The following is a 25,665-nucleotide window of genomic DNA, read 5'->3' on the forward strand; positions in this document are numbered from 1 at the left end:
AGACGATCATCAGACACGCACAAGAACCGAAGAGTCATTCCGGTGAGCAATTGCATATGTAGTTGACTGTGGTTGTAGCGGCCTGCTCGAGCTAACACTTACATTCGTTAGATTCATACAATAAGCCGAAGGATCATCTTGGAGGCCAGTACGTAAAAGTTTACGGAATTATGCCCCGGCAATAATATTCGGACTCCACACACACCCTTGTTCTTGGGGTCTTGATGTCGTTGACGCTCTTATTTCACTGCAGTGGAATTATTTCTCCACCCTCCAAGAGACCAGACGGCTCCTTTTGCCGAATTGCTCGAAAAAGTTCCTGGCCTCGCCCTCGCGCCTCGGATTTAATTAATGAATACGGTAGTCATGGTTGTTGCGTGCGTGGTCCCCGTTTTCGGAGAAAGGATCACAATGCACTTGACTACAACAACTCAACTCAATCTCTTTCTCCCGTTTTTGACCAGGATCCTCGTATGAAAATCTTTCACTGGCGTAAGGTGAACGCAGAGTAACCAAGCCAAATATAACTGTATTGAGAAAACTACAGGTTCCTGATTAGCAATCGCCGTTGCGGTCAACGCCGGCTTCCGGACAAGGATCTTTACAGCTACTACGTCGACGACTTTCAATCATTTCAAATAGGTGAAGGGAAGTAGGGGTTTTATCTTTACATCTAGCCTTTTGGGCTTTCTTGCGCAACAATGGCCGCTTCACCACCAACACCAGAGCGGAGGACTAGCTCAGATAGTACTCTTGATGTTGAACGAGATGGAGCTCATGCAGCGAATGGACACTCCCAAGACCCTACAGCGGCCGAAGCAACTTCCGAAGGAGCGGAGACGACACCGGCCGGCAGTAACCCATCTCCCGGAGCACCTGAGGCCGGTGACCCCGAGGCCGGACGGACCAAGTCGGAGACAATCTTGGTAGTTGGTGCTTTATGTCTTGCGCTCTTCCTTGCCGCTTTGGATACGACCATTATTACCACAGCCGTTCCTACTATTGCCAACGAGTTTCACTCTAGTCAGGGTTACATCTGGATAGGAAGTGCATATCTGTTGGGCAACGCCGCATTCGTGCCGACATGGGGCAAGATCTCGGATATCTTTGGTCGCAAGCCTGTTCTTCTTGCTGCAGCTGTCATCTTCTGGATTGGATCTCTGCTGTGTGCCATTAGCAATGGCATGCCAATGCTCATCGCTTCGCGTGCCATTCAAGGCATTGGTGGAGGCGGTCTCATCGTTCTACCGAATATCGCCATTAGCGACCTTTTCTCTATGCGAAACCGTGGAATGTACTTTGGTATTTTGGGTATGGTTTGGGCTTTAGCATCTGCGGTTGGCCCTATTCTCGGTGGTGTATTCACAAGCCAGGTCACCTGGCGATGGTGTTTCTACATCAACCTTCCCATCTCAGCCGTTGCCATCGTTATCCTTGTCTTCGTCCTGAAGCTCCACAACCCACGAACACCGGTGAAAGAGGGTCTATTGGCGTTGGACTGGCCTGGCAGTATCCTCATCATTGGCGGTACCATTATGTGGTTGCTCGGACTTGAGCTTGGTGGTGTTTCTTTCCCCTGGGACTCCGCTACGACGATTTGTCTCATCGTCTTTGGCATCTTTGTCGTTGGTCTGTTCCTCGTATACGAGTGGAAAGTCGCCAAGTTTCCCGTTCTCCCTATTCGTCTCTTTCACACGCAAAACAGTGTTGCATCTTATGGAGTTGGTTTCACTCACGCATTTGTTTTCATGTCAGGCAGTTACTGGCTTCCACTCTACTACCAGGGAGTCCTCGGCGCATCTTCGTTGCTCTCTGGTGTTTATCTGCTTCCATATGTGCTCTCCCTGTCGTTTGTGTCGGCTGGGGCTGGAATCTACATCAAGAAGACAGGCAATTACAAGCTCGTTATCGTTTTGGGCTTGATCATTACTGTCATTGGCTTCGGTCTTTTTATCAACCTTGAACCGCGCGCCAACTGGGCGAAGATCATCATTTTCCAGATCGTCGCCGGAATCGGTATTGGTCCTAACTTCCAGGCTCCTCTGATTGCACTCCAGACGAATGTTGAGCCTCGAGACATTGGTTCTGCAACCTCATGCTTCTCCTTCATCCGTCAATTGGGCACATCAATCTCCGTTGTGGTAGGAGGTGTCATTTTCAACAACAAGATGGAGAGCCAGTATCCCAGACTGAAGGAAGAACTCGGTTCCGAACTCGCAGATAGACTCTCCGGTTCCAATGCAGCAGGCAGCGTCGAGCTCGTTGGCTCCCTGACAGGCCACGATGGTAGGGTTGCCAAGACAGCATTCTGGAAGAGTCTGCAAACAATGTACATCGTCTATGCATGCTTTGCAGGCCTGTCGCTCATCATCAGTCTGATGATCAAGCAAGTCAACCTCAGTAAGGAGCATAAGGAGCACAAAACAGGTCTCAAATCACTGAAGCGACGCGATGATGAGAAGGAGGAGGTCGATGCCGCAGAGGGTGTCACGACAGGTAACGAAAAGACGACGGACAACTGAAAACGGCGTTTCATGTTGTTATTGTGTTATTAAGGATATTTCAACATACCCGCAGTCATGAAACGAAACTGCTTTTTGGTATATGAGCACTTATTATTGGATATTAAACATACGAGCGTTTGTAATTAGACTGCTGCCAATGAACTTGTTTTAAACAATATCGATGCGTTAGCATGTGAATTGTGTAGATCCACGCAATGTTGTCATGGCTCCAAACTGTATCATTGATGAGATTAGTCAATGATTTGGGGAGCTCATAACGAAGACTATTACCACGACGACTTGGGCTAAGCTTGGGCTGATTCGAGCGATTTCAATCAGAGTCAAGAAATTCACGGGATCGAGTCTAAAATAACTTCTCCCCCTCTTCGACCGTCCTCTTCCACTCCTCATAATCAAATCCGAGATCTTCCAATGTCCTCAATTCATGTCTCTTATCACCCGCTGCTCTGCTCGCCAACTTGATTTTAGGTACTCTCTCCCTCACCCATCGCTTATCTAGTCCCCAGTAAGGCGGTCTCTTGCCCTCGCCATCATTCTCGAGGCCGAGCTCCGGGGCCTTGGTCGCGGTTTTGCTCAGTTCGTACAAACGGTTGATGTAGTCGACATCTTCTGGGAACGCCATGACATGAATTGCCTTGCCTTCTCCTTTCTTTTCGTGTTGCTCCTGTACCCAGGCTTCCATAGCAGCTTCTGAAGGGGGGCTCAGGCGCCCAGACCAGATGCGAGCAATTAGTGCACTCTGGGCTTCAGCAATAGGGAATGGAACAATTCGCTGTGGAACACTGAGAAATGACAAAGTAGGATCCGCGGTGTAGAGAATTTGCTCCCAGAGATGTGCCGCATGGCCTCCACTGGGTACAACGACAGTTGGGTCAAGAGACTTCAAGAAGGGGTACGAGTAGTGGAAACCAGTGCAGAATATGACAGCATCAATGTCGTTCTCGATCTGGCCGTTGGCGAAGCGAACACCACGCTGAGAAGGGAGAAACTCGACAATCTCGGGAACGCCAGCTGCCCATGGCTCTTTGGCGGGTGGTATCACGGTGGGCTTCTCCTTTTCAGAGACAAAGATGGGCTGCTTTGCAACAGTAGAGAGTTGTGCGCTCACGTCGACTCCAGAGGCAGAGTTTCCGACAACAATGACTTTCTGAGTAATTGTTAGTGAACGTTCGATAGGGGGCGAACAAGGATCCTTACCTTATCTTTGAAGTCATTCGGGCGTCGATAGAACTTGGAATGTGATATAGCCCCTGGGTATGCCTTGTCAAAATCGACGAGGCCAGGAATATCGGGGATGAATGGATCATTGTAGTGACCACTCGCCACTACAACAGCGTCATACTCATCTTTGATGACCTTATTGGCTTTGAGATCGAGCACCTCAACTGTCCAAGGTTGAGAACGGCTTGGATCAGGTTTCTCAATATTCAGCACCTGTGTCTGGTATGAGATGTGAGGGTTGATTTCCTGGGCATATTCCTTAAGGTACTGTAGCACAACGCTATGTCGGGGGAACAGTGATGAGCCTTGAGGAAACTCCTTATCAGAGTATCTCATGAGAGAATGAGGAATGTTTGTCTCAAGGAGGTCGTAGATGGGTGACATGAACTCAACATCGCCATTGTCGTTAGGCCATAGGGCTTGATCTGGGGTGAAACTAGGCTGGGTTCGTGGAACTGAAAAGCCTTGTTCTCGGGCTAGGGGTGTATAGTTCCAAACACCTCCTGGTGTGGCACGTTGCTCGAAGACTCGGATTTTGGAGAAGTTTTTCTCTGCAAGAAGGTATCTAGAGTAAGGGTCAGTGACCGGGCTGGATGTGTAAGTGGTATCAGTGATTACCTGGCCGCTGCGAGGCCACTTGGGCCAGCACCAATGATGGCGATGCGACGAACGTCTAGTTTATCTGCCAACGCCATTCTTTCTCTATTTCAAAGTCGTCCTTTTGAACGATGGACCCAGATATGACTTTACTGAAATCGTGGAACACACGTACGTCTAAGTCAGTGATGTAACAACGTGACATAAAACAGCTCTGGCAATACTGGGATGCAAGCATTCGATAACGACGTGGGAGGAGCAAGGTAATATATAATACTCTCAGCGGCTCAATGCTCTTCTCATGAACGGCTCCTCGTCTCATTCGATTAATGATAAAAGACGCTGCCGATGGATCCCGCACAATAGCCTCATCCGCTCGGCGTTGTCGAATGATTGTCTCTGTGAGTATGATTGCCTCTTTAGGTAATCCCGGTCGGCGTCCGCGCGACCCCGACTCCGGGCATCGGAGGACCCGGCGCTGCCAGTCTGGCCCGTTGAGACATGTCTATCTAATGAGACAATTCGACTTGATTCAATATGTGAACTTGTGATACCTTCATATCACATTTTCTGAAATCTCCGTATTGGCGCCTGTAACTCATCAGGGTCGATTAGACTTTGTCCCTGCGGCTCCGCGAATTCTCACTAACGCAAGTGCCCTGCCCATTGAAGGAATAGCACCTCAACCTCGTGCAAGCACGCAATTTGGTCCACCTCCATCAACATCCATCAACAATAGGCACAATGGCGTATCTTTATCTGCTGTTCTGAAGACTCATCTTACCAGCGAATGAGGTGATTGAATTTTTTTTTCGATGCTCTCCTTTTGTAAATGACATGCAATCTCAAAACCTCTGCATGCATTCTTATACAGCCGCGATATCAATCGTATATTGATAACCCTCTCATCTGGGCTACTGGGGCCTTTCCATTTATTGCCATGCCACTCGCTACTCTTGACATCGCCCATTGCCCAAAATGGCATCTGCATCTGATATGAAGGCTTCGATCCACCGTTTCCGCCTCCGCAGGGTGTCTCCATCCCCGAGGGACATCGGTCGGGCCCGGTCCGCTTCACCACCAGTGTCTCCTGACCAGCGGCTACAGCAGCAGGATGCGACCCAGGGAGAGGCGCAGGCTCGGCGGCAGGATCAGCAAAAGCAATCTCAAACGGTCGTCGCGGGCCGGAGCGCAACTGGGAGACCTATAGCCCCGGCCTGTGATAGGTGTCGCAGCTTCAAAAAGAAATGCAGCCGCACATTTCCCGTCTGCTCTCTATGTGCCAGCGCCGGTCAGAGGTGTTCCTATACTAACCCTGTTGCCAATGCCGAGGCTCAAGTCCATCAGCTGCGCTCTCGAGTACAATGGCTGAGCCAATACATTGAACAAAACATCCTTCCGCCAGGTCGACAAGATGTGATAGAAGGTATCGAGACGGGATCCGACCTGGGTATTGTACTAGGTCATGGGCCACGGAACGGTATGGGGAGTATCGCAACTTCAGGGACAGCATCATCACCTCTATCGCGGGTGCCAGGTCAGATGGCTTCTCCTTTAGAGACCATAGGCTCTCTTCCCTCTATACGTGGACTAGACCACCCCTCAACCGGGCGACAGAGTGTTGAGATACGCCCAGAGGACAGGGATCCTGGTAGTGTGCGAACCACGAGCAGTCGTTTATCTTATGGAGAGTCAACGGATGGATCAGTTACAAAAAGAAGATTGATTGCAAGACAAGCCCTCCCTCCTGACATTGCCCCCAGTCGCTTTGTCGATGCCTTCTTTCGCCACGTCAACAGGGCATATCCATTTGTCGATCAAACTCGAATACGGCGAGATCTTGAACTTCTAGGGGATGCGTCTCCTGCTGATCAGGATCCCCCCATGACACTCTTGTATCTCGTTATGGCCATCGGATGTACGTCGCTGGTACGGGCTGGGCAGATCCCTAGTGATACGGCACGTCGGTTCGATGTGGTGTACCCAGACATCATACAAGAGTGTCTCTCTAACGAAACCATCGAGTCTGTACAGATTCTTATCTTGTTGGGGTTGTACTCTCTGTTTGATCCAGCAGCAACCTCAGCCTACTTCATCGTCGGTATTGCGGCACGACAAGCCATGGTCATCGGTCTAACTAGGCCGGACGAACAGCCTCGTACGGCCGTGGAAACCGAGCTCAGACATCGACTTTACTGGAGTATCTTCGTCCTTGACCGTATGATGTCTGCTTCCCAGGGACTGCCAGCCGCTTTTACAGATGAGCATGCCAATGTACCGCTTCCAGGACTGACTGTGGAAGAGTTTGCCAGTCCGGACAGAGCTGTGTATGCTCGGAACCTACAGACCAGTCGGCATGTCATCCAGCTCCGACAACTCGAATATCGAATTCTTCACGCAGTACACCTACAACAAAACTCTGAAACCGCACGCCTGGCTCCCGCGGATAGGCGTACGGTACTGAACAGTTTGAGGTCTGAAATCGAGGACTGGTACAGCAACGGGTGTCTCATGTCGCCTATGGAAGCAGATAATCTGCCTATTCACAGCAGCATCACCTGGTTGAGTGCTCAGTATTACCACTTGTTGATTCTTCTCTACTTTCCGAACCACTTCAACAGCTCTGCTGCAGCTGTTACTCGTCAGGAGCAGCTTGAATTTGCTCAGAAGCAACTCCAAGCCAATTCGGCGCTCCTTCAACAACGACAACTCCCCCTAAACAGGGTATCGCTGAGTCGGTTATTGCCAGTAGGTCTGTTGTTGATGCATGATTTCGTACCATCGTATAGGGCTGATGGAGCATCATCATCGGCCCGGGAAGAAGTCGTGCTACTAATCACGCTTCTCGAAGCGTTTCCTGAGGGATGGACAGTGGCACAAGAAGCAGCTCGCATCATGCAGCAGTTTGCTGGCGTGTTGACAGGACAAGGGGGTATGGCCACTGCGTACTATGGCGAGACTATAGAAGAGCTCATCAAGCAGTGCATCGCTAGTTTTACGGGGCTGCTACATCAGTTCTTGGGTAAAGCGACATGCTTCCAGTCGATCGAGTATGCACAAGAGACTCAAGAGGTTGGAAGAATGGGCCAGATCGGAGCCACGCAACAGTCGTCGACCAACTCACTATGGCTGAATGGAACAGATTCAAGCATTGGAGGAGTTAATGAAGAGGCGGTACTAGGATATGGATGGGGTTCATGGGATCTTGACTTCCTTTAAGCGAGAGTTGAATATATATCTCCCGATGTACGGGTAGATAACCAATTTTTTGTGCACGTATCCAGTACAAACACTGGGTACAATGTGAGCATTTTCGGAGGAAGAATATTCGATTCAAGATAATTCAACTTATATTTAGATTTTAGTTAAAGGGTAGTATTGTAGTCCGTTCTATGTCAATTCATGCCATGGATTGGCGTGGAGTAACCTCAAGCCCTGACGATATCATGACTGGTGGATTATATACGATCAATATTTACGCAGGCGAACGGACAAGGTTTCCGGCCGTTGAAGATTAACGATGCCCAAATTCAATCGACTGAATAAAATGCATATCATTCCAACGGCGACACAGCCTCGATTCTAGGTCGTTTGCGGGCCTCAACGGCTGGGGACAGAGTTTAGCTGGAGGCTCTGCCAGCCCTACCAGACCCTCTTCTATGCTGAATTGGAACTTGAGTTCGCACCATTGAAAAAGCTTGGCTTATAGGAAGTGTGAGAGAACCAATACAAAAGAATTGCATATGCGATCTATTATTACTATGTGTGAGAACTGTACATCTGTCCATCTGTCTATACTTGGGTGATGACGACGCTTCAATTAACATGGAAGTGGGTTTTCCTCCGCTGACATGCATCTGTAGCAACTCTCTGATTGCCCCAAAAAGATGGATGTACGTACTATATTTATTTAATGGACCGACTGCAGGTTTATTTATGGAACTCTCCTCTGTGGATCGGTAGAGATTACCACTGCAAGGTCTTATGCCAGGAACACGAGATATCCTTGACCTTTGCCATACGCTCAGCGATCATGAGTGAGGTGATAATTATAGCGATGCAGTGAAGCACGAGTTGACTGTGATCAATATAATGGTGCTGGCTAATTAGGAAATGAAGGAATTGATGGTTTGACAGTGGCTGAATATTGATGATGGGCTTGGTAGGGCTGCATATCGTGGAATGGCAGGGAATTTGATAGACAGCTAAAAAGCAGGAAAATACGGTTAGTGGTAAATCAGATTCATGATCAGATACACTAGACGATCACCCGCCATTTAATTACTGTTTCTTCAATTTGTTTGTTTTATTTAGAAATAGATGCATGCATAGCGGCCTCATTTTATCACGTTATCCCAACTCAGAGGGTCCGTAACCTTAATCGAGATGGATGGCAGAGACCTTCGATCCTTATTTACTTGTGATTGATCAGAGCGGAAGGTGGCTATACGAATGGGCTGAGTCCGACGGACATTTCCATTGCATGGTGCAGAGTATTAATTGTTACGCTAGCTTGTGAGTTTATGTGTCATTTCAGTGGATGGCTGGGATGTGCACTAACAGCGGGGACTATGCGTGACTGCACTGCCGCAGTCCTCCATTTCAATCTGCATTCGTTCCCTCATCAACATAGCCCAGCCCTCTCTATTAGCTATGTCATACCGATGCATGGCAAGGAGGAGTGCCTAGGTACGATGATGTGATCTTTTATTCTGATACCGGCATATTAATCAAATTCGGAGACACCCGTCCAGTGAATGGCCAGCACCGCCTTTGACTCCGGCAGTTCTGCAGGTGTGTGTGGTGGATATGGGATCCCTCCCAAGGCTGATTGAGTTCATCCACACAGTTCAGTCAATAACAGTTCCTAGTGGAAAGCTAAGGCAATCCGCCGTTGGAGGCGGGATGCTGCGTCCCGTCTCTACGGTTCCATCCAACTCATTCTAGACTCCACCCGTTAAATGTGCAGTAAAGGTCAGTTAGTACCTTATGGATCGTAACACGAAGGACTGCATGAAATGTTCAAGCACGTCGCTCTTGGCCGTATGCGTCATAGCATCTGAAATCGGAATTCATGATAGTAAATTGTCGCAAGACCATACAAGACAGGACAAGACAAGACTGCCTCATCCGACGTAAACAGTAGCAACATAGTCTGAGACATGGTAGTTGCAGCAAAACCGACCGAGTCCTGTCTCCAGAAATCAAGGAACCCACCTCCAATTCAGGATCTGGTAGCGACGAAAAGCCCAGGGCAGGGCACTCCACCCACTGCCAGTGGAGTTCCATCAGTTATCGCTACGGGCTGGGCACCCCAGAAAAGAGTACCTAGGCGAAAAAAGAACGCCTGAACCCCTGGAGTCTTGTGCTCTGCCACCCTGGGCTTGGCTTCCATTTGGCTGACCTTACCTTGGGCTGGGTTCGCCCGCCCCAGGCTTTCTCTGCCCGCCGTGGTTTGCTCTTTAAGTTAGCCCGCCCTCTCCCACCCCCCCCTGCTTGGGCTGTTTCAGCGACCCAATCTTATGGAGGTCAAGGAACTCACTCCCATCTGTTCTGCTTCTCTCTTGACTAAACTAAGCTGACATCCTTTTACTACAAACGCTTGGGCTCTTCTTCTTTTCCTTTCATCTCATTTCTCTCTTCTCAACAACAACAATATCCATTATTTCCCTGGTCAGGCCGTTTTCAGCCACCAATTAACTCGACAACAAATCCCTCGTAATCGCGACTCCGTCTCTCGCTTCTCTTCCGCTTTTCCTCATCGCGCGACTCCTTTTTTGGTCCAATTTTCGTATAACCTTATTCGACTACTGTACTGTACTTACTCACCTCGGTACCCGTGGCCATCCGCGTGAGCAAAGCACCCTGTACCTTAATATAGACACGACCGCCCCGACCGAACCACCGCGTCTCAGTATCTGTCGCTGTCCAATTTTCTTCCATCAACAACGGCAACTCTTCATCATCGCCCGTCGAGCGATATCGACGAGTATTTTCATCACTTCGACTGTTTCCCCGTGACTCCCGGTCGGAGTCTTTCCATGTACACCGTGGCTACCCGGCTAGAATCTCGCAAATCGCTCCTTGGAGCTGACACCGGCTTCGGATACGGAGGCCATTCATACAACAACTCCTACGGAGACGACAGTTACGCTCCTTCTCCAGTTCCATCTCCACAGCCTATTCCTCAGCCTGCCGCCTTCGCCCAGCCCAACTTCGCCGACGCTGGAGTTGATCCCGCATACAACCAGGGTTTCGCCTATAGAGAAGGCCTCACCCCTTCGGTTCCGGCGCAAAGTATGAAGAATGGCAAGATCGATTTTATGAAGAGCCGATGGCCTGCCTCTTTCATGGCTGTCTCTCTTCTCCAGGCTATTCTGTGTATTTGCTTTGAGGCGTACGTCATCTCCGTATCTTTCGGCATCTGTGCCTCTCGCTGACCCTTATCTAGCTATGTTTTCGGCAAGTTCCAGGTCAACCTTGGCACCCATATCAGCGCTCCCCAGGTTCAATCTCAGTACAAAACTATCCCGACTTTCTTGACGCTTTTCATTTTTGGTTTCCTTTACACCCTCGTCGTCGTCTGGGATGCTCTCCGACAAAAGAACACCATTCAAGTCATTGGTGTCTGTTTCTCTAACCTGGCCCTTATGGTTTACACGACCATCCAGGTTGATCAAATTTCCGAGGCCTTCGATATTCTCGAGCAGAGCAATGCTCTCAAGCGTGGCATGACTGCTGCCGAGCTTTGGCACGATGTGAAGCCTTATCTGGTGGCTATCCCTGCCATCATTGCCCTTGCTACCCTCGTTATGGGCTTCCTTTCGTGGAAGATTTACCAGGAGTATGCTTGGGATATTCTCAAGAACATTGGTGCCGATTATCGCATGAAGAAGCGATTCCTTCACTACCAGGTATGTTGCACTCTTTTGCCCACACTCCTTGATCAATAACTAACTCGAACCAGATTTATATCGCTCTGCTCAAGTTCGATTTCTTCTTCTTCCTCGGCTTCATCGTTCAGTTCGTTGTCGTCGTTGCTGACAAGGATGACCCTGAATTCGCCCTAACTATCGTCACCATTCCCATTACCATTCTCATCCTTCTCGCTGCCGCTTTCTTCACTCGACGAGAGAACAAGATCGGTATGGTTTGCATCATCATCCTCTATCTCGGAGGTCTCAGCTATTTCATCTTCAAGCTTGTACGAATCTATCAGCCTGGACACCGACAAAACTACGAAGCCGTTCGTCGATCATTGACCGCATTTGCTGTCATCACCATTCTTCTCATCCTTCTCACCATTACCAACGCCATCGTGTGCATGCGAAACTTTGGCAAGGGCCTGAAGCCCCATCTGCAGTCTTTGTCTCGAAAGCGCAAGGTCGAGGAGAAGCCTGACATCAACTCAATCAACATGCAGGATGTCAAGCCTCAAATTCCCAGCCGAATGACCATTGATTAAGCGGCCCCTTGCAAGTCATGATTCTTCGAAAACAAATTTTTGGAGACATGAATGTACAAAGACACGATTTTACGAAAGGATACAAAAATTTTCCCTTTTCTATGGCACCAGTCACAAAGGGCAGGCTCAGGATGGACGGTGACCAAACGGGTGCGGCGTGAACAGAAGGCGACGAAGTGATATCCCATGGTGTCGGAAACTTGCTTGGACTTTTTTATTCTATTTACTTTGGTTGTTTTTTGTTTCCTATGTTAGACCCAACCATATTAGGCGTTCAATGCTCCACCACATGGAATGAGATCCAGGAGCTGATACATAGTTCTTTTGTTACTTTTACTTTTACTTTGTCCCCTGATCAATTGGATTGTAGGTTCTCATGATCAGATAATCCGATAGGAATTGAATAGTGAAATCAGGTATATGCAAAATGGCCCGTGCTCGTGTGGTCTATGAGACTGCTCATATGTGTATCACGTCATGAAACCATCACGATTCTGACTCAATACACTCACTGGTTTCAACTTTGTGAAGCATGATGTGAGACAATAGTGCAGCTAGAACGTTGCGTGTTTCACAGCTTATGCTGGAGAAAAGACCGACGTGTCTGTCTATGAGGCAAGGGAAATATCCCAACAGGTACAATTGTAAAACAAAATGCCAAAACGCCCGCTTTCCATTCTTGATTTTGAACCAAAGCCGAAGCATAGTCCTTGCTGGATTCATTCAAGTCGAATAAACGCCAATCCATCTTGCCCAGTGTGGCAGTGCGCTGTGATAAGTAGCATGACCATGCATGTATGCTAGCAGGAAGAGTATGCTATAGTCTGATCTGGATGGCATCCTTAAGGTGACCTTCTGTCGGGCAGTAGGGACATTTATACCGTGCTGCTTTCACTATGTTGTTCAGAGATTCGCGGCAGAGAACGTGACCGCAACTGAGCATCATGGGAGGGTTGTCTTGAGTTGTCTGCTCTTTACTTACGGGGCAGACAAAGATGGGATGATAGATCATAAACTCGGGCAGAGGTGTCGCGAAGGCAAGTTCGTTCTCTGTCGTCCATTCTGTCTTCTTCTCCCGCATATAAGTTGTGTATTTGATCAGGCGTGGAAGAGCGATGGAGCCTGCTGTGACGGCGATATAGAGAGGTGACTCCGCCGATAGGCCAAGCAGGGAGCAGAATTCGCGAGTGAACGACATGGCTACGTCCTCGAACGCTGACTCTGTCTCAAATATATGGCTGTAGGGAGATTTGGCCAGGTTAGGGGCGAACACCACAGCGCTGGAGAGTTGTTGTATCTCTAGCAAATGACGGTTCTGGAAACGTGGGAAGTTCTGGCGAGCATAGTTAATCGCTCCGCCAAGTCCATTGGTCGCAGGGTCGTCGGGGAGACCGTTGACAGATGGACCTTTGAACAGCCAGACATATTGGAGCTTGATAAGCTCAAATTCGAGTGTGCTTCCCCTGGCCTCAAGATGGACGCCGTTTGCGTGGGCCCAGTTGATGGCGGGTAGGAGGTTGTGGTCCTTGAGCTGCGAAAGGATGCTATACATTTCAGCGAACTTGTTTTGCAAATGCTCTGAATGTAGACCAGCCATTTCATCTTCTAAGTCATCCTCGCTTTCCATATCATCATCGCCATCCTCGTCTGTTTGTGAAATGGTGTGGGCTTCGCGGCCGGGAGGGTGATCTGTAGCTTCTTTGAGAAATGTCGAGGCGACAGAAAATTGACCTTCGCGAAGAAGATGCATGGCTATCGCACGGTTGATAAGTCGCGGGTGGTCCGCCATGGCATCAGTCTCCATAGGGAGTTCTCGGTGAGGAAGAGCCTGTGTCGGTCAGATGTCGTTGCCGTCAAAAGCTAGAGCTGATAGACAAACCTTATCGAGGGCCTTTCCAAAGGACTTCTGCGCCTTGGTAACATCCTTTAGGTCTGTAGTGATTCGTTCGAAGCGGGCTTTGACTGGATTTTGCAGCGTCATCATAGCCATACCAGTTCGAGTCGCGTCTTGCTCTATTACAATGGTTAGTTAGTGATAGTATCAGAAAAAAGCCAGCTCACCTTGAGCAATCTGCTCGCGAGCATTAGTAAGAAGTTCGATGACTTGATCTACATCATCGATCGCGGATTTGAGTGTCCTGTTCCTCATACGAGCCAGCTCAACCATGAGTGGTGCAAAGGGCGAGACATGATCGTTATCAGCTTCCGCCATGGCTGGGGACTATGTGGGGTTTTGAATCAGATGTAGAAGATATGATCAAGACCAAGAGTTATGTTTAACGCGAAGTGAAGGTTCAAAAGTCAGAGAGAGTCATGCGCTCATCCAATAGCTAGGATATTCGACGGGTGGACGACAAAATGCCCGTTGTGTTGAAGGTTGATGTCGTTTGAGGATTCAACGGTGACGGAACGCTCCGAGCTTGGATAAGAGAGACAGGTGCATTATCGCTATCGATAAGGGGGTTACCGAGGCTTTGCTGTTAAAGGGGGCCAGTCTCGCTCTCTTAATGAAGGTCAATTAAACAAGAGTAGATTTTGGCTACGCTTTGACAACAGCTTTACTTTAACTAGGTACAATTTGCATACACAACTATTGAAAAAGCCTCTTCGACTCACCACAACAACTATCACATATAAGGTCTTCCTCCTCATATAGCAAGTGACGACGAAAGTGTCGAGTGACCCCAGTCTCCCCCAGGGATTCACGTGGGGCTTCGTTGAATTAGTGCCCCGCATTTAGCTTGTAAAGTCTTCGGCTGCGTCTGCGATAGGTACTTGAAGCAGGTACCGAGAGCTAACCTGGGAGCTATTGCATCACATGAAGGCCCTGTAATGTTAGTTGCCTCTCAGACCTGTTCAACACCGAAAAAAGGCCTCCCAAGACACGCGCGCCTCAACGAAACTACTAGAGACGTCCTCTTGCTACTCCTCGCTCACCACGGGTGAGGATGAAGCTCGAGACTGCGTCTATCAAATACACGGGCCAATGACGACACCATGGCTTTCAGATTTCCAGATCCTCGACTTCGAGTCGACGATGAACTCTCGGCAGGCACCACCGCCAAGGGGTCTGTCGCCCGTACAGCGACCAACTCCAACTCTAGCACCACGCGAGAAAGTCCCCCAAACGGTATCCCTCCGTTAGAAGTTTCCGCATACAATGAAGTTGCAGATTCTCAGCCTCTACCGTCGCCGAGGCGCAAAAATCTTGTCTTTGCTGATCCTTTCGCCTTTCGGTGCGTCGCGAACAAGCATTCCTGAAGCTTCCAAGGCTAACATAGCATCAGGTATCTCGAAGAAGGCAGCAATGTTGTCGTTGTCGAGCGCCGAGGCATTTTACGCGGATACGAGTCGTACCTAGTCGAACAATGGGCGTGTTCTCGAAAACCACCAACACTCCTGATCGTCACTTATACTGGAGACGAAAAACACTCAGTCGTTGTCGGTGTGCTCTCTGTTCCAATAGACGAGAGTCTTTGGCCTCCAAGGCTACGCTTCTACTTTGATCAACTCCAGGATTCACATGCGCGGCCCAAGGAGACTGAGCTTGGAGAGCTTATGGTTACTAATCTAAGTAATTTTCCTTCGGCCCTCACCGTTATTATGGTACCTGAGGGTGATATCCGAAAATATCGCTCCTCGTTCATCGTCAATGAGGATTTGAAACGATTAGGATGTTCTGGGCGATCAGGCATGACTCTGTCAGATCCAACTGAAGCAACGCAGCTCAAGTTCTTGCAGCTTTACAGGACGAGCGATCGAGTACCTGTTCCGCAAGCTGTAGTCGAACTTATCAAGCTTTGTCAAGTCACATTGTACATGTTTGACAAGCTGGGGCACCAATACATCGATGGACTTCTTTGCGACAAGACAGAAATGGCTATCAACAACTGGTGGATCGAAATTGGTGCTGAACACTATAATTTTGAGCCTACCGATGGCATATTAGGCCCTAGTACGGTGGCGGCATTACTAGGCATGTTCATGGGTGCTCGAAATCGCCTTCATTGGTACGGTGCCCCAGTATCAAAGGACGTATTTGACCTCGAAAACACTAAGCGTGGTATTGGTCACTTTCAAAAATCACAAAAGCTCGAGAAGACGAGAAGGCTGGACCGTCAAACTCTTCTCAAGCTTTACACTGTGTCTGCCAAGGCTGCTGCTGGAGAAAGTTGGGGTGTGCAGAGGGCTGTGAAATCAACGCTGACAGAAGTCGGAGGTAAAAGGGGTGAGCTTGTAATGGGGATGGTGTCAGGAAAAGACAAAGGAGGACTTGCTGATATCGAGACTCTCGACATTGGCACTTTTGCTAGCTTAGCATACGGCGAACGGGCCAAATGGCTGTGGCATGGCAAGCCTCGGAGAAGCGTCGCTGAGCTACCACACCACAGTCCAGAATTGAGCAGCGCGGTACCTTGGAAAGAGGAGGAAGCGAATCCAAACCCGAAACGAGTATATTCAGCGCCTGCTGAGAACGAACTGGATGCGAAGCGACTGGATGAGACTCCCGATGTTTACTCGGGCCACCCACCTGGTTCCGCCGTTAGTGTCGCTGATGGATCAGGTGACAAGGAGGCTTCGCGGAAGAATATCTTCAAAGGTGTCGCTGGAAAGATGAACGACGCTAGGTCTGGTTTTGGACGTATCAAGGATGTCGTTGGGGGAGGCTTACGTGGTCACAACAATCGACCTTCGGTTTCAACAAGAGATGACTTTTCAGAATTGGGCCCCAGGAGTTCAAGCCAGGGGCTCACTCCAGGAACAACACAACCGCCAGCGCCCACACAAGGAGTGGGCAGAACCTTCACATGGAACAACAAACCGCAGGAGTATCTGGCCGCGATGAAACGAGCAGACGCGGAAGGGGGAGCAGGTTTCCCACAGCTTTCGCACTTTGCGTCTACCTCGACAGTTGACATTAAGCAGCCAGCCTCGGCTCCCGTGGAAACTCAAAAGCGCGAGCAAGATGGGGAGTTATTTGATATTGGGGTGGAAGTGCGTAAGGATGTATTGTCCAAAGCACCCTCCGCTGTTGGATCTCTCGTTGATGAGCATGACCTCCAGGGGCCTGTTCTGGATGCAGAACTCAACGATGATCTATCCAAAAGGGGGCTCTCGCGACGACACAGTATTCAGTTATCACAGTGTCCGAACATGACCGTTCTCAACGAAAATCGCTGGCCACGACGAATGTCATTTGGCGATGCTGAAGAGGCAGTATTGGGGTGGGAACCGCTTATCGATGTGGCAGATGCAGCGGATGACCTTGCCAATATCGAAGCATTCAATGACCTAGCTCAGCATTTTAACCAGTGCTTGGAGGAAATGAAGCACCGCATTGAGCCATGGGTCACAGAAAAGATCAGTGCAGTTGAGGCTCTCGATGAACGCTACGCGAAAGACAAGGAGGAAATGCATGCACTCTACTACCAGCTGAACGAGGCATGCCAACGTATGCGTATAACTTCTCATGAGCTTCTTGCCGAGGAGCGGTCTCATCTCTTAGAAGGCCTTAAGGAGGTTGAGGCGCTCGTAGCTCGTCTCGATTATGAAATCAATGCTCTGTTACAAAAGGTGGTCGATGTCGAAGATGGTATTGTTACTTTTGAGAGGCAAGTGGAGGATATGGAGAACAGAGCTGAGGCTTTGAAGGCCCAGCTTGAAACCGAAGGCTGGCTTCACTGGATGTTCAGAACTGTCACGGGAATCGGGACGGGACCAGATATTACAAGGTCGCCTTCTTAATCCAGGGGTTGATGTTGGGTAAAGAGCGTTTTCTTGGGGGTAACAATCCCCTAAAGGGTCATCAGCACGGAGTTTTGGGACATCGATATCATATCAAATATAGCATAGCACACCCCTGGGTACAAGGCATTTTTTTTTAGGGTCATATCGAATAAACTTAATCTAGTTATCCATATACCAAAGTGTCATTTCTCGCCCTGACCTCGATTCATTCATATACAGGTATAATACAGCAACACCTCCGTTGCACCTTCGGTCATCATTTCGTGATGCAAGCGCCAGATATCGATTCAGACCCAATATCTATCCGTTCTCCTGAATAATCGTACAAAGCTTCATTCATCACCCCAGCCTATTTGGGGCTCGTCCTCTAAATGGTTTCTCGAGGTCGTAAAATGTTTGCGTTTCGTTCATCACGCTTAGAACATGCCGCCACCGCCCTGCTGGCCGCCTCCGAGAGCCTGGCCCTGCTGCTGCATGATCTCGCTGACCTTCATAGATGTGTCGAGGAACTTGGCTGTGCAGCGGTCGAGGCAAACGGACTCGCCCTTGTTGAGCTCGCCCTCGCGGTAGTCGTTAGGAATGCACTTCTTCTGGCAAGATTGCTGAAGACTGTGGCATTACAATCAGTATCAGTACATGTGCTTGGTGAGCGCTGAGGCTTACCGGTTGTAGGTGTCGGCCATCATGCGCATCTCGCTCTCAACGGCAGCAATCTTTTGCTCCGAGGTAGGCTGAGGTCGACCCATTCCGAGGAAACTCATTTTGGCGGTGTTGGAAGAGGTGGTTGGGCGGTTTGGTTTAATTAAGACGTTGTGATGGTTAAAGGCTGTGTTATGACGGCGTTTTGGGACCTTGAACTGGATAATGGGAAATTTTCCACTTATCGCGGATTGGTCGATTATGTAAGGATGCTTTGTTCCGACTACCCTGTACCACGGCATCATGAACCCATCTGTACATGAACTCAAGGCCTTATAATACTTATAGTTGCAGTGTTCTGGGTAGGAATGTTATAATAATCTTGGATTATGTTTAGAAAAGGAGGGGGGAATACACAAGTATTGCGGCATCGACGTCTTGTTGTTAGTTGGAGCTTCAACCGCTTATCACTCATGGCACTGACTTGACCATCACTGTTTCACTCCCACCTCAATTTCAATTGGCATAAACTATTCTTTCATATTGCGCTATTTGGTATTATAATAATTCCATCATTTAATTCCTAAAGGTAATGTTCTTCGTGCGAGTCCACTCATCAAGACCAGCAGATGCACCAAAACGGCCGTATCCACTAGCCTTGGCTCCTCCATGAGGCAGACCGCTCTCATCATGAATACTCATATTGTTGATATGGACAGCACCTGTCTCGATCTCGCGAGCAATTCGGAGGCCTCTCTGGAGGTCAGATGTGAATACAGCAGAGCTCAAGCCGTACTCGGTATCGTTGGCGATCTTGATGGCTTCCTCCTCCGTCTCAATAGCCATCAGAGAAACTGTAGGGCCAAAGGACTCCGACTTATAAATGTCCATTTCTGTGGTGACATCTCTCACAACAATTGGTCTCATACGGGTCTTGCTTGACTCTTCAACATCAGGGTTTCCGTGAACCAGGGAGGCACCCTTAGAGATGGCATCCTTGATCAAGGCCTTGTTCTTTTCAACAGGAGCCGATGCAATAAGAATCGGTGCGTCCCCCTTAGAAGAGAAGACTTGTTCGATGGTTGCTGACAGCTTCTTCTCAAACTCGTCCTTGACATTCTTGTGCACAAGAATCCTTTCGGTAGACATGCAGACTTGCCCCGAGTTCATGAACGCTCCAAGGGTGCATTGCAGCGCGGCGAGGTCGAGGTCCGCATCCTCCCACACGATAGCTGGGGCCTTGCCACCCAACTCCAGGATAACAGGTTTCAGGTTCTCGCCTGCAAGCTTACCGATGATACGGCCAACAGGTGTACTGCCGGTGAAGTTGATCTTCTTGACTTCAGGATGCTCAATCAATGCGGCGGTGACTGCTGCAGCATTGGCTCTCTCGTGGAAGATGACGTTAAGAACACCATCAGGGAGTCCTGCCTCTCTGAAAACATCGGCAATGGCCCATAGTGTTCGAGGAGAAACCTCACTGGCCTTGAAGACCACTGTGTTACCAGCGGCCATGGGGAAAACAACAGATCTCGTGCCGAGAATATAAGGGGCGTTCCTGGATTGACATGTTAGTAACTTCTTAGACTCATCCGGGCACGAGAAACCTACCATGGCGCAATTGCTACAACGACACCATAAGGCTCTCTCAAGACGAGTGCGGTTGTGTTGGGATCCGACACAGTGGGGATGGCGCCCTCAAGTGTTCCTATACGACCGGCAACTTCCTTCAGATGGCTAATGCCTGTGCTGATATCGAAATCGGCCCAGGTAGCATCACTGCCAGTCTCTGACATGGAGTACTTGCGGAGCTCATCACGTCGCTTTTCCATAATCTCGGCGGCCTTGAGAAAGAGATCCCGGCGCTCACTAGGCCTTGTCTTGCGCCATGACTTGAATGCCTCAGCAGCAGCCTCGACAGCAGCATTGGCATCCTTGACGTCAGCACTGTGGTAGCGGTGGACGACCTCGCCGCTCGCAGGAGACACGACATCAACAGCCCTTTCACTGGTGTGATCGCTGCCGTTGATGAGGAAAGGCACAGTATGAAGCTTGGTCGCCATGATGAAGCCAGGGTATCAAGCTTCAGATTAGAGAGTCAGTAATGTTGTAGACAAGCTGGATGGGGCGACAGTCGGGTAGGATGACGGTTTATATAGGCGGTTTCGACGAGAGAATGCCCATGAAAAGAACGTATCTTGCTAGATTCATTGTAGTCTACTATGCATCCTTGGCATATAGCAGTGCATGTGGGATAGCTTAGTTATGCGGATCGGCTCCTCCACTTGGAAGAAAGAGGTAAGAGAGGCACAGGAGGAGGAGTAGGATCCCCTAGACACTAGTCCACAGCCCCGCATAATGAGTGTGGGCGACCCGCGGAATAAGAGGGGGATCCTGAATTGTGGTGTTGTTCGGCACTTTCACCGGGTTTGGATTGGAGATCGTCATTTGACAAGTAGCATGGGCTAGATAGATAAAGTAGCTCATGTCCGAGGCTTGTCTAGCGTGGGAAGTTACTCCAATTGCATTGGCATTCCCGATAATTTGGAATATTTGAACGAGGTTCACTTATAAGGACCCTACAAGGTTTCGGAAAGGAACAAGAAGAGCCGATCACTCACGGGTATTTCCCGCCTCGCCTTGAAATATTGTTGGCTTTTGATGTCCACCAGGCCAGGGTCCATGACTTGGGCCCGAAACAGAAATGCAGGGTCTAGATTGGAAACATACGCTTTCAGATTTGTGAGAGGGTATCAATTATGTATCAGCCAAGTTTGAATAACGCATCTCCTGTAATAAAAGGCATCATGACTGTTGCATCGAATTTGGGTCCAGGAAAGGCTGAGAAACATCCGTGGTTCGAATGCGAAGAATTTCTACACACACAAAGCGTCAGAACCGTGTCTCATCAACACTGTAGCCTTGATCAACTCACCGATTTCTGGCATCGATCCCGGAATCACAAAGTGGACCTCTGATTTGAATCGTGGACAATGCACATCTTGGCCAGGGCGTTGGGGAGCGGGTTTGAGCTGACGCTTGACCGACTGACGAGGCTTGTCAGATTCAGGCATGATGAAGTGTTCGAGGAAAGGTGATTATGATTGTTGATGAAGGACCCAGGTGTGAGGAAAAAGAGAAGTGGTTTTAATGCAAAAAGCAAAGATGATTATCTAACGCAAGTAAGGTAGGGAGATATGTTTTTGGCAAGATGCGCTCAGAGCAGTCAGTGTAAAGTGGTTGAGCCTGATTGGCTTAGCAGCTCATGTCCTTCCACTGGAAGGACAAATATCGTTTTCGATTTGATGGACGGAGCAAGGTATTACTACCATAGTATGTGATTTCAAATCACTAGTATAGTGAGGGATGATAGCTTGCAGTGGTTTCATCCCTAGAAAGAGAAGCTGAATAGTTAATCTAGATTTCGTTCGAACTTTGGGGCTCAGATGCATGAAAGGGCTGGTTCAGATTCAATGCCATATACTAAGATAGGTACTACTCAGCACATCGTCACACTTTTCTCGACTTGTAGATACCACCACCAGAAGGAATAAAACCGTGTATCTATAATACGAGAAGGTCATAACGTGCCGAAGCATAGTTCCCTCTTGTCTCTTCTTTTTCTTTTTGGTTACACTCTCGTCAGTCATCATGTGATGAAATCGTGTAACTCATAAATACGAGGTGGTCACAATACATACTCAGCGTCAGAAGTCTTGCATCGCCATCCAAAATCTTTTACGAAACTATCTGACTTCCAAGTCTACATGCAGAATATTGTTCTTTCAGGACCTCATTTGAGTATACCCAATTGTCATATCTTAGGTTCCCCATATCATGATCACGCCTTACCTGAGCCTCGGCTGAGTGATGTATGTCTCACGTGACTCGTTGGATGACCTGCCAATCAGAGACTTCAATCCCCGCTGCAGGGTGTAATCTTCTAGGCCTGCCCCGCTCGTCTCCAGTTTGTCAGGTCGCTCAGAAGTCGTTGCATGAGGCAACAACGGTGAAAGAGTACCGTTTCTGTACCTTGCTGCACCTTCCCAGTTAAGATTGCCAAGCGAATTACCCTTTTCACGGAAGGACGGTGAAAAAGTTGGTAATTGGCCAGGTCAATTAGCCACTCAGATTCGAGTCGCCTTTTTTCGCACCTTGAAACCAGCGAAAAGCAATCTTCTCCCTAACAAACAAACCCCTCTCCTCCGTAGTCGGCCTTTGCTCACGCGCATTGTCTTTGCCAACACACGACGCGCCCACTCAGCGCCGCGACCCGAAATATCCATATCAACGCCAACACCGACACCGGCCGGTCAACGAACTCCGGGTATTTGCTTTCGAAGCCTCCGATTCTTTGATTGCCCGTGCCCGTGTCCGTCTCGGCGCCGGTGCATCCTCGCATCATCCCGCCGCGTTCTTCCTCCGGGCCTCCGGCTCAGGGCATCGTCCCTATGGACGGTTCCATGATGGCTGGTGGGGCGGCCTCGATGAGTCCTACGAGTCCTGTCAGCTCCCGTCATGGTCATGGTCATGGGAACAGCAATGGTACCAACAAGCGCAAGAGGAGCAGCATGGTTGGCATTGAAAGTAGCCCAGGCAGTAATCTTGACGATCACGATGCCGAGCAGGAGAAGAAGCGCCAGCCTGGCGTCAAAAGGGCTTGCAACGAGTGTCGACAGCAAAAGGTGAGTCAAACCCCGAGAAACAAATCTAAATACAATTGTACTGAAAGGAATTTTCCAACAGCTCCGATGCGACGTGGTGCAAGACCCTTTCCAAAGTTGCTCTCGGTGCAATCGCCTGAAACTAGAGTGCAAAATCGAATCAAACTTCAAAAGAGTAGGCAAAAGATCTAAGCACGCCGAGATGGAGAAGGAGATCGATCGACTGCGTCGCAGTCTTGCTCGCGCAAAGTCTCAGGGCTTCACTCCAGAAGCCGATGACGATATGGACTCTCCCATCGCTGCGAGCAATCCTACCTATACTCACACTCACACCCGAAATCCTTCTTTAATGGGTTCTGACGAAGCTGTCTCGTCCCTGCTTCATCTTAAGCGCGGCGGGAACTACAACATGCCACGATATTCACACGACCTAGAAAATGTCAAGCTAACGGAAGAAGATGTCAACAACCTTTTCCGACAATTCTGGGCTTTCTATCATCAATTTCTGCCCTTCCTCAACCCTTCACAGGCACCTGATCTCTTCTACCAACAACATCCCCTCCTCTTCTGGTCCATTATCTCTGTCGCTGCCCGACGATATAATCCACCGAACGCCAACGATCTGCTCAGCAATCTCTCGGGACCTCTGACACGTTTCTTGTGGTCAACGATAGGAGAAGTCCCGAGCAACTACTACGTGGTCAAGGCCATGTGCCTGCTGTGCACATGGCCACTACCCACAAGTACGACCTCGTCCGACCCTACGCACATTTTGTGTGGAGTGATGATGAAAACGGCTACTGGAATAGGTCTTCACCGGCCCAATAATATCCAAGACTTTTCTAGGGTGTCAGTTGAGTTGAACAAGGAACAACTCAATGACCGTGTGACAACATGGGCTGTTTGTAACATTGTTGCGCAGTCTGTTGGAACTGGCTACGGCCAGCCAGCATCAACCCTTTATGACTGGACTTTGGCCTCACGAGCCGGAGAAGAGAGTGCTTTCCAACTATCACGAGATTTAGAGGCGCGGCTACAGATTGAGAGATTCTGTGACAAGGTATCGAAGGAGATGTATAGCAACGCTAGCGATCCCCGTGGCGTTGCAGGAGATGAACACCGGGCAATGCTGATGCGTGTCTACCGTCGAGATTACGCAGAGCTGAATGCTTCTATCCTTTCACAAGGGCTGGGCCCCATCGTCTCTTTGCATCTCCGGGCAGCGGCTCTTCACATGCGCTTGGCCGGCTTCTTCGATTCCAGTAAGACGCCAGGCTATATGGATGATCTGATGGGCCTATGGCGCGCCACTACCGCTTTTCTCGATGAAATTCTCGAAGTTGATCAAGCCACTAGTCCTCGGGACGGCGTTGGCGGACACTTACTTCTTCACTGCAGTAACTACATCGGACAGATGATGGTTGCCGCTGGCTTTGCCCTTCTCAAGCTTATGAGGTCGTTCTTCTCGAAGACTATAGACTTCCAGCGAGGTCGAACGCTCTTTCATCAGACGATCCGGGCTATCCGGGCTACCAGTGTTGTTAACAATGATCTTCAGTGGCGTTTGGCTGAACTCATGGTGCAGATGTGGAACGGCGCTCGACTCGAACACAATCAACATAACTTCAACAGTAACGACAACTCACCGATCCAGATGGACGACAGCCTCCAACTCAAGGTTCGATGTCGCCACAGTATGAGTCTTGTATTCGATTCAGTCTGGAGGTGGAGGGAGGACTTCCAGGCATCGGGGCGAGGTACTATAGACTGTAGGTGATCCCCTTTCTCCCTATGTTTTGGTGAAGGCCCCTGAGTAGAGCATGTCTTGATTTGTCTTGTGCAAATATTGCAAGAATGCTAATACAGACCACAGCTGCCAAACAACCGACAAATCCAGATTCGGCTAATGAGTCTTCAGCATCATCAACACACATGGACAGCACCCTCGTACCGTCTCACACCCTCCCGCCTTCGAGTCTGCTCAGCACCAACAACACTCACAACAGCAACCCCAACTCGAACGGCGCCCTGACACCGGGAGCCACAGGACTCTCAGCTGTATCGTCAGCTCATAGTATGATGGCAGGTGTCAGTTACGGAGATGCGGCCAACTACGACTTCTTCGACCCCCAGCACTGGATGTTGGACGGCCTACTTGACTTTAACTACTCATACGTGCCTCCTTTGGAAGGCGCCTAGGAACGTGATCAACAACATTGGTACTATGAGTGAGAGGTGCATTAGACATACATAGTCTTGAGAGCAATTTTTCCTTTTAAAACTGGCGTGAGTTTCGGCACTGTAACGGAGCATCATAAGCCAGCGGCAAGATCTTTTCTTCTTTTTTCCACTGAAGCGAGCCCGCTCCTTTGCTGACACCAGGTCTGCGCACGGGTTCATTTTCCTTTTCTGGTCTTGGGTTTTGTACTCTTTGCATCGTGATTAATCTGAGACTGTTGAGCCAGGGTGGATCTGCTCAACTATTGCGTTTCCATACCGGGATGAGCTTATTGAGGAATAAAATGGAAGTTGGAAGTGGTAAAAGACAGTCTACGTGTAATTATGCAGTATGACGAGATGTTCAGAGTTCAATAAAGACAAGCAATAATCATCATTCTTGTTGTCTATGTACTTCGAAGGGATACGGATATTATTGCCCAAGCCGTATAATGTGAAAAAGTATTGATTCTACAAAAGATCACGAGAACATGACCTCGTCATCCAAAACATATCGTATCGTGCCTCAAAGTTAGCTCGTTTTGACCCATAGTTAAGAGTAAGTATTTTCTTTGATGAATGTTAGGAT

At 49.1% G+C, this 25,665-nt stretch overlaps 10 protein-coding genes across 17 annotated transcripts; 5 read left to right on the forward strand and 5 right to left on the reverse strand.

The window, feature by feature from the left end:
• Positions 1-215: 215 nt before the first annotated feature.
• FOIG_13127 (DNA repair protein RAD50) lies at positions 216-2,747 on the forward strand. Its single transcript, XM_031214206.1, has 2 exons — positions 216-497; positions 548-2,747. The coding sequence occupies exon 2, from the start codon at positions 702-704 to the stop codon at positions 2,520-2,522; it is 1,821 nt and encodes a 606-aa protein (XP_031055916.1). The 5' UTR covers positions 216-497; positions 548-701; the 3' UTR covers positions 2,523-2,747.
• On the reverse strand, positions 253-4,943 carry FOIG_13128 (uncharacterized protein). Of its 2 annotated transcripts, XM_031214207.1 has the most exons (3): positions 4,365-4,943; positions 3,723-4,311; positions 253-3,672 (listed from the first exon to the last, which is right to left on the reverse strand). In XM_031214207.1, exons 1-3 carry the CDS (start codon positions 4,439-4,441, stop codon positions 2,869-2,871), a joined length of 1,470 nt encoding a protein of 489 aa, XP_031055917.1. In that variant the 5' UTR covers positions 4,442-4,943; the 3' UTR covers positions 253-2,868. The 2 variants fall into 2 exon arrangements, with proteins under 2 accessions (XP_031055917.1, XP_031055918.1); XM_031214208.1 differs by having other exon boundaries at positions 3,723-4,943.
• Positions 4,867-8,085, forward strand: FOIG_13129 (uncharacterized protein). Its single transcript, XM_031214209.1, has 2 exons — positions 4,867-4,993; positions 5,041-8,085. Exon 2 carries the CDS (start codon positions 5,322-5,324, stop codon positions 7,560-7,562), a length of 2,241 nt encoding a protein of 746 aa, XP_031055919.1. The 5' UTR covers positions 4,867-4,993; positions 5,041-5,321; the 3' UTR covers positions 7,563-8,085.
• A 1,604-nt stretch (positions 8,086-9,689) lies between these two features.
• On the forward strand, positions 9,690-12,305 carry FOIG_13130 (uncharacterized protein). Its single transcript, XM_031214210.1, has 3 exons — positions 9,690-10,740; positions 10,795-11,257; positions 11,311-12,305. Exons 1-3 carry the CDS (start codon positions 10,385-10,387, stop codon positions 11,806-11,808), a joined length of 1,317 nt encoding a protein of 438 aa, XP_031055920.1. The 5' UTR covers positions 9,690-10,384; the 3' UTR covers positions 11,809-12,305.
• On the reverse strand, positions 11,999-14,241 carry FOIG_13131 (uncharacterized protein). Of its 2 annotated transcripts, XM_031214211.1 has the most exons (3): positions 13,870-14,241; positions 13,688-13,821; positions 11,999-13,636 (listed from the first exon to the last, which is right to left on the reverse strand). In XM_031214211.1, the coding sequence occupies exons 1-3, from the start codon at positions 14,018-14,020 to the stop codon at positions 12,626-12,628; spliced, it is 1,296 nt and encodes a 431-aa protein (XP_031055921.1). In that variant the 5' UTR covers positions 14,021-14,241; the 3' UTR covers positions 11,999-12,625. The 2 variants fall into 2 exon arrangements, with proteins under 2 accessions (XP_031055921.1, XP_031055922.1); XM_031214212.1 differs by having other exon boundaries at positions 13,688-14,241.
• Positions 14,242-14,558: 317 nt separating this feature from the next.
• Positions 14,559-17,775, forward strand: FOIG_13132 (uncharacterized protein). The gene is made up of 2 exons (XM_031214213.1): positions 14,559-15,044; positions 15,096-17,775. The coding sequence occupies exons 1-2, from the start codon at positions 14,806-14,808 to the stop codon at positions 17,551-17,553; spliced, it is 2,697 nt and encodes an 898-aa protein (XP_031055923.1). The 5' UTR covers positions 14,559-14,805; the 3' UTR covers positions 17,554-17,775.
• FOIG_13133 (mitochondrial import inner membrane translocase subunit TIM10) lies at positions 15,110-18,435 on the reverse strand. The gene is made up of 2 exons (XM_031214214.1): positions 18,220-18,435; positions 15,110-18,165 (listed from the first exon to the last, which is right to left on the reverse strand). Exons 1-2 carry the CDS (start codon positions 18,315-18,317, stop codon positions 17,973-17,975), a joined length of 291 nt encoding a protein of 96 aa, XP_031055924.1. The 5' UTR covers positions 18,318-18,435; the 3' UTR covers positions 15,110-17,972.
• A 262-nt stretch (positions 18,436-18,697) lies between these two features.
• On the reverse strand, positions 18,698-20,550 carry FOIG_13134 (uncharacterized protein). Its single transcript, XM_031214215.1, has 2 exons — positions 19,807-20,550; positions 18,698-19,753 (listed from the first exon to the last, which is right to left on the reverse strand). Exons 1-2 carry the CDS (start codon positions 20,256-20,258, stop codon positions 18,772-18,774), a joined length of 1,434 nt encoding a protein of 477 aa, XP_031055925.1. The 5' UTR covers positions 20,259-20,550; the 3' UTR covers positions 18,698-18,771.
• Positions 20,551-20,806: 256 nt separating this feature from the next.
• On the reverse strand, positions 20,807-21,363 carry FOIG_13135 (uncharacterized protein). The gene is made up of 2 exons (XM_031214216.1): positions 21,131-21,363; positions 20,807-21,071 (listed from the first exon to the last, which is right to left on the reverse strand). The coding sequence occupies exons 1-2, from the start codon at positions 21,267-21,269 to the stop codon at positions 21,001-21,003; spliced, it is 210 nt and encodes a 69-aa protein (XP_031055926.1). The 5' UTR covers positions 21,270-21,363; the 3' UTR covers positions 20,807-21,000.
• A 562-nt stretch (positions 21,364-21,925) lies between these two features.
• Positions 21,926-25,549, forward strand: FOIG_13136 (uncharacterized protein). 6 transcript variants are annotated; one of them, XM_031214217.1, is made up of 3 exons: positions 21,926-22,880; positions 22,942-24,628; positions 24,733-25,549. In XM_031214217.1, the coding sequence occupies exons 1-3, from the start codon at positions 22,647-22,649 to the stop codon at positions 25,056-25,058; spliced, it is 2,247 nt and encodes a 748-aa protein (XP_031055927.1). In that variant the 5' UTR covers positions 21,926-22,646; the 3' UTR covers positions 25,059-25,549. The 6 variants fall into 6 exon arrangements, with proteins under 6 accessions (XP_031055927.1, XP_031055928.1, XP_031055929.1 ...); XM_031214218.1 differs by having other exon boundaries at positions 24,778-25,549; XM_031214219.1 differs by having other exon boundaries at positions 22,942-24,616; positions 24,778-25,549.
• Positions 25,550-25,665: the final 116 nt, after the last annotated feature.

This window comes from Fusarium odoratissimum (genome assembly GCF_000260195.1).
Source record: "Fusarium odoratissimum NRRL 54006 unplaced genomic scaffold supercont1.31, whole genome shotgun sequence".
Lineage (NCBI taxonomy): Eukaryota > Fungi > Ascomycota > Sordariomycetes > Hypocreales > Nectriaceae > Fusarium > Fusarium odoratissimum.

What these genes read in the sequence shown, in the direction of transcription:
- FOIG_13127 (XM_031214206.1), top strand. Translation starts at nt 702, where the DNA reads ATGGCCGCTTCACCACCAACACCAGAGCGGAGGACTAGCTCAGATAGT.
- FOIG_13129 (XM_031214209.1), top strand. Translation starts at nt 5,322, where the DNA reads ATGGCATCTGCATCTGATATGAAGGCTTCGATCCACCGTTTCCGCCTC.
- FOIG_13132 (XM_031214213.1), top strand. Translation starts at nt 14,806, where the DNA reads ATGGCTTTCAGATTTCCAGATCCTCGACTTCGAGTCGACGATGAACTC. An exon ending in GCTGATCCTTTCGCCTTTCG is followed by an intron (nt 15,045 to 15,095) that starts GTGCGTCGCGAA and finishes ACATAGCATCAG; the next exon opens with GTATCTCGAAGAAGGCAGCA.
- FOIG_13133 (XM_031214214.1), bottom strand. Translation starts at nt 18,317, where the DNA reads ATGAGTTTCCTCGGAATGGGTCGACCTCAGCCTACCTCGGAGCAAAAG. An exon ending in ATGGCCGACACCTACAACCG is followed by an intron (nt 18,166 to 18,219) that starts GTAAGCCTCAGC and finishes GTAATGCCACAG; the next exon opens with TCTTCAGCAATCTTGCCAGA.
- FOIG_13136 (XM_031214217.1), top strand. Translation starts at nt 22,647, where the DNA reads ATGGACGGTTCCATGATGGCTGGTGGGGCGGCCTCGATGAGTCCTACG. An exon ending in ACGAGTGTCGACAGCAAAAG is followed by an intron (nt 22,881 to 22,941) that starts GTGAGTCAAACC and finishes ATTTTCCAACAG; the next exon opens with CTCCGATGCGACGTGGTGCA. An exon ending in GGGGCGAGGTACTATAGACT is followed by an intron (nt 24,629 to 24,732) that starts GTAGGTGATCCC and finishes TACAGACCACAG; the next exon opens with CTGCCAAACAACCGACAAAT.
- FOIG_13135 (XM_031214216.1), bottom strand. Translation starts at nt 21,269, where the DNA reads ATGCCTGAATCTGACAAGCCTCGTCAGTCGGTCAAGCGTCAGCTCAAA. An exon ending in GGGATCGATGCCAGAAATCG is followed by an intron (nt 21,072 to 21,130) that starts GTGAGTTGATCA and finishes TTGTGTGTGTAG; the next exon opens with AAATTCTTCGCATTCGAACC.
- FOIG_13128 (XM_031214207.1), bottom strand. Translation starts at nt 4,441, where the DNA reads ATGGCGTTGGCAGATAAACTAGACGTTCGTCGCATCGCCATCATTGGT. An exon ending in AGTGGCCTCGCAGCGGCCAG is followed by an intron (nt 4,312 to 4,364) that starts GTAATCACTGAT and finishes CCCTTACTCTAG; the next exon opens with ATACCTTCTTGCAGAGAAAA. An exon ending in CGAATGACTTCAAAGATAAG is followed by an intron (nt 3,673 to 3,722) that starts GTAAGGATCCTT and finishes ACAATTACTCAG; the next exon opens with AAAGTCATTGTTGTCGGAAA.
- FOIG_13131 (XM_031214211.1), bottom strand. Translation starts at nt 14,020, where the DNA reads ATGGCGGAAGCTGATAACGATCATGTCTCGCCCTTTGCACCACTCATG. An exon ending in TCGCGAGCAGATTGCTCAAG is followed by an intron (nt 13,822 to 13,869) that starts GTGAGCTGGCTT and finishes CCATTGTAATAG; the next exon opens with AGCAAGACGCGACTCGAACT. An exon ending in TTGGAAAGGCCCTCGATAAG is followed by an intron (nt 13,637 to 13,687) that starts GTTTGTCTATCA and finishes TGACCGACACAG; the next exon opens with GCTCTTCCTCACCGAGAACT.
- FOIG_13130 (XM_031214210.1), top strand. Translation starts at nt 10,385, where the DNA reads ATGTACACCGTGGCTACCCGGCTAGAATCTCGCAAATCGCTCCTTGGA. An exon ending in CTGTGTATTTGCTTTGAGGC is followed by an intron (nt 10,741 to 10,794) that starts GTACGTCATCTC and finishes ACCCTTATCTAG; the next exon opens with CTATGTTTTCGGCAAGTTCC. An exon ending in AGCGATTCCTTCACTACCAG is followed by an intron (nt 11,258 to 11,310) that starts GTATGTTGCACT and finishes AACTCGAACCAG; the next exon opens with ATTTATATCGCTCTGCTCAA.
- FOIG_13134 (XM_031214215.1), bottom strand. Translation starts at nt 20,258, where the DNA reads ATGGCGACCAAGCTTCATACTGTGCCTTTCCTCATCAACGGCAGCGAT. An exon ending in GTTGTAGCAATTGCGCCATG is followed by an intron (nt 19,754 to 19,806) that starts GTAGGTTTCTCG and finishes ATGTCAATCCAG; the next exon opens with GAACGCCCCTTATATTCTCG.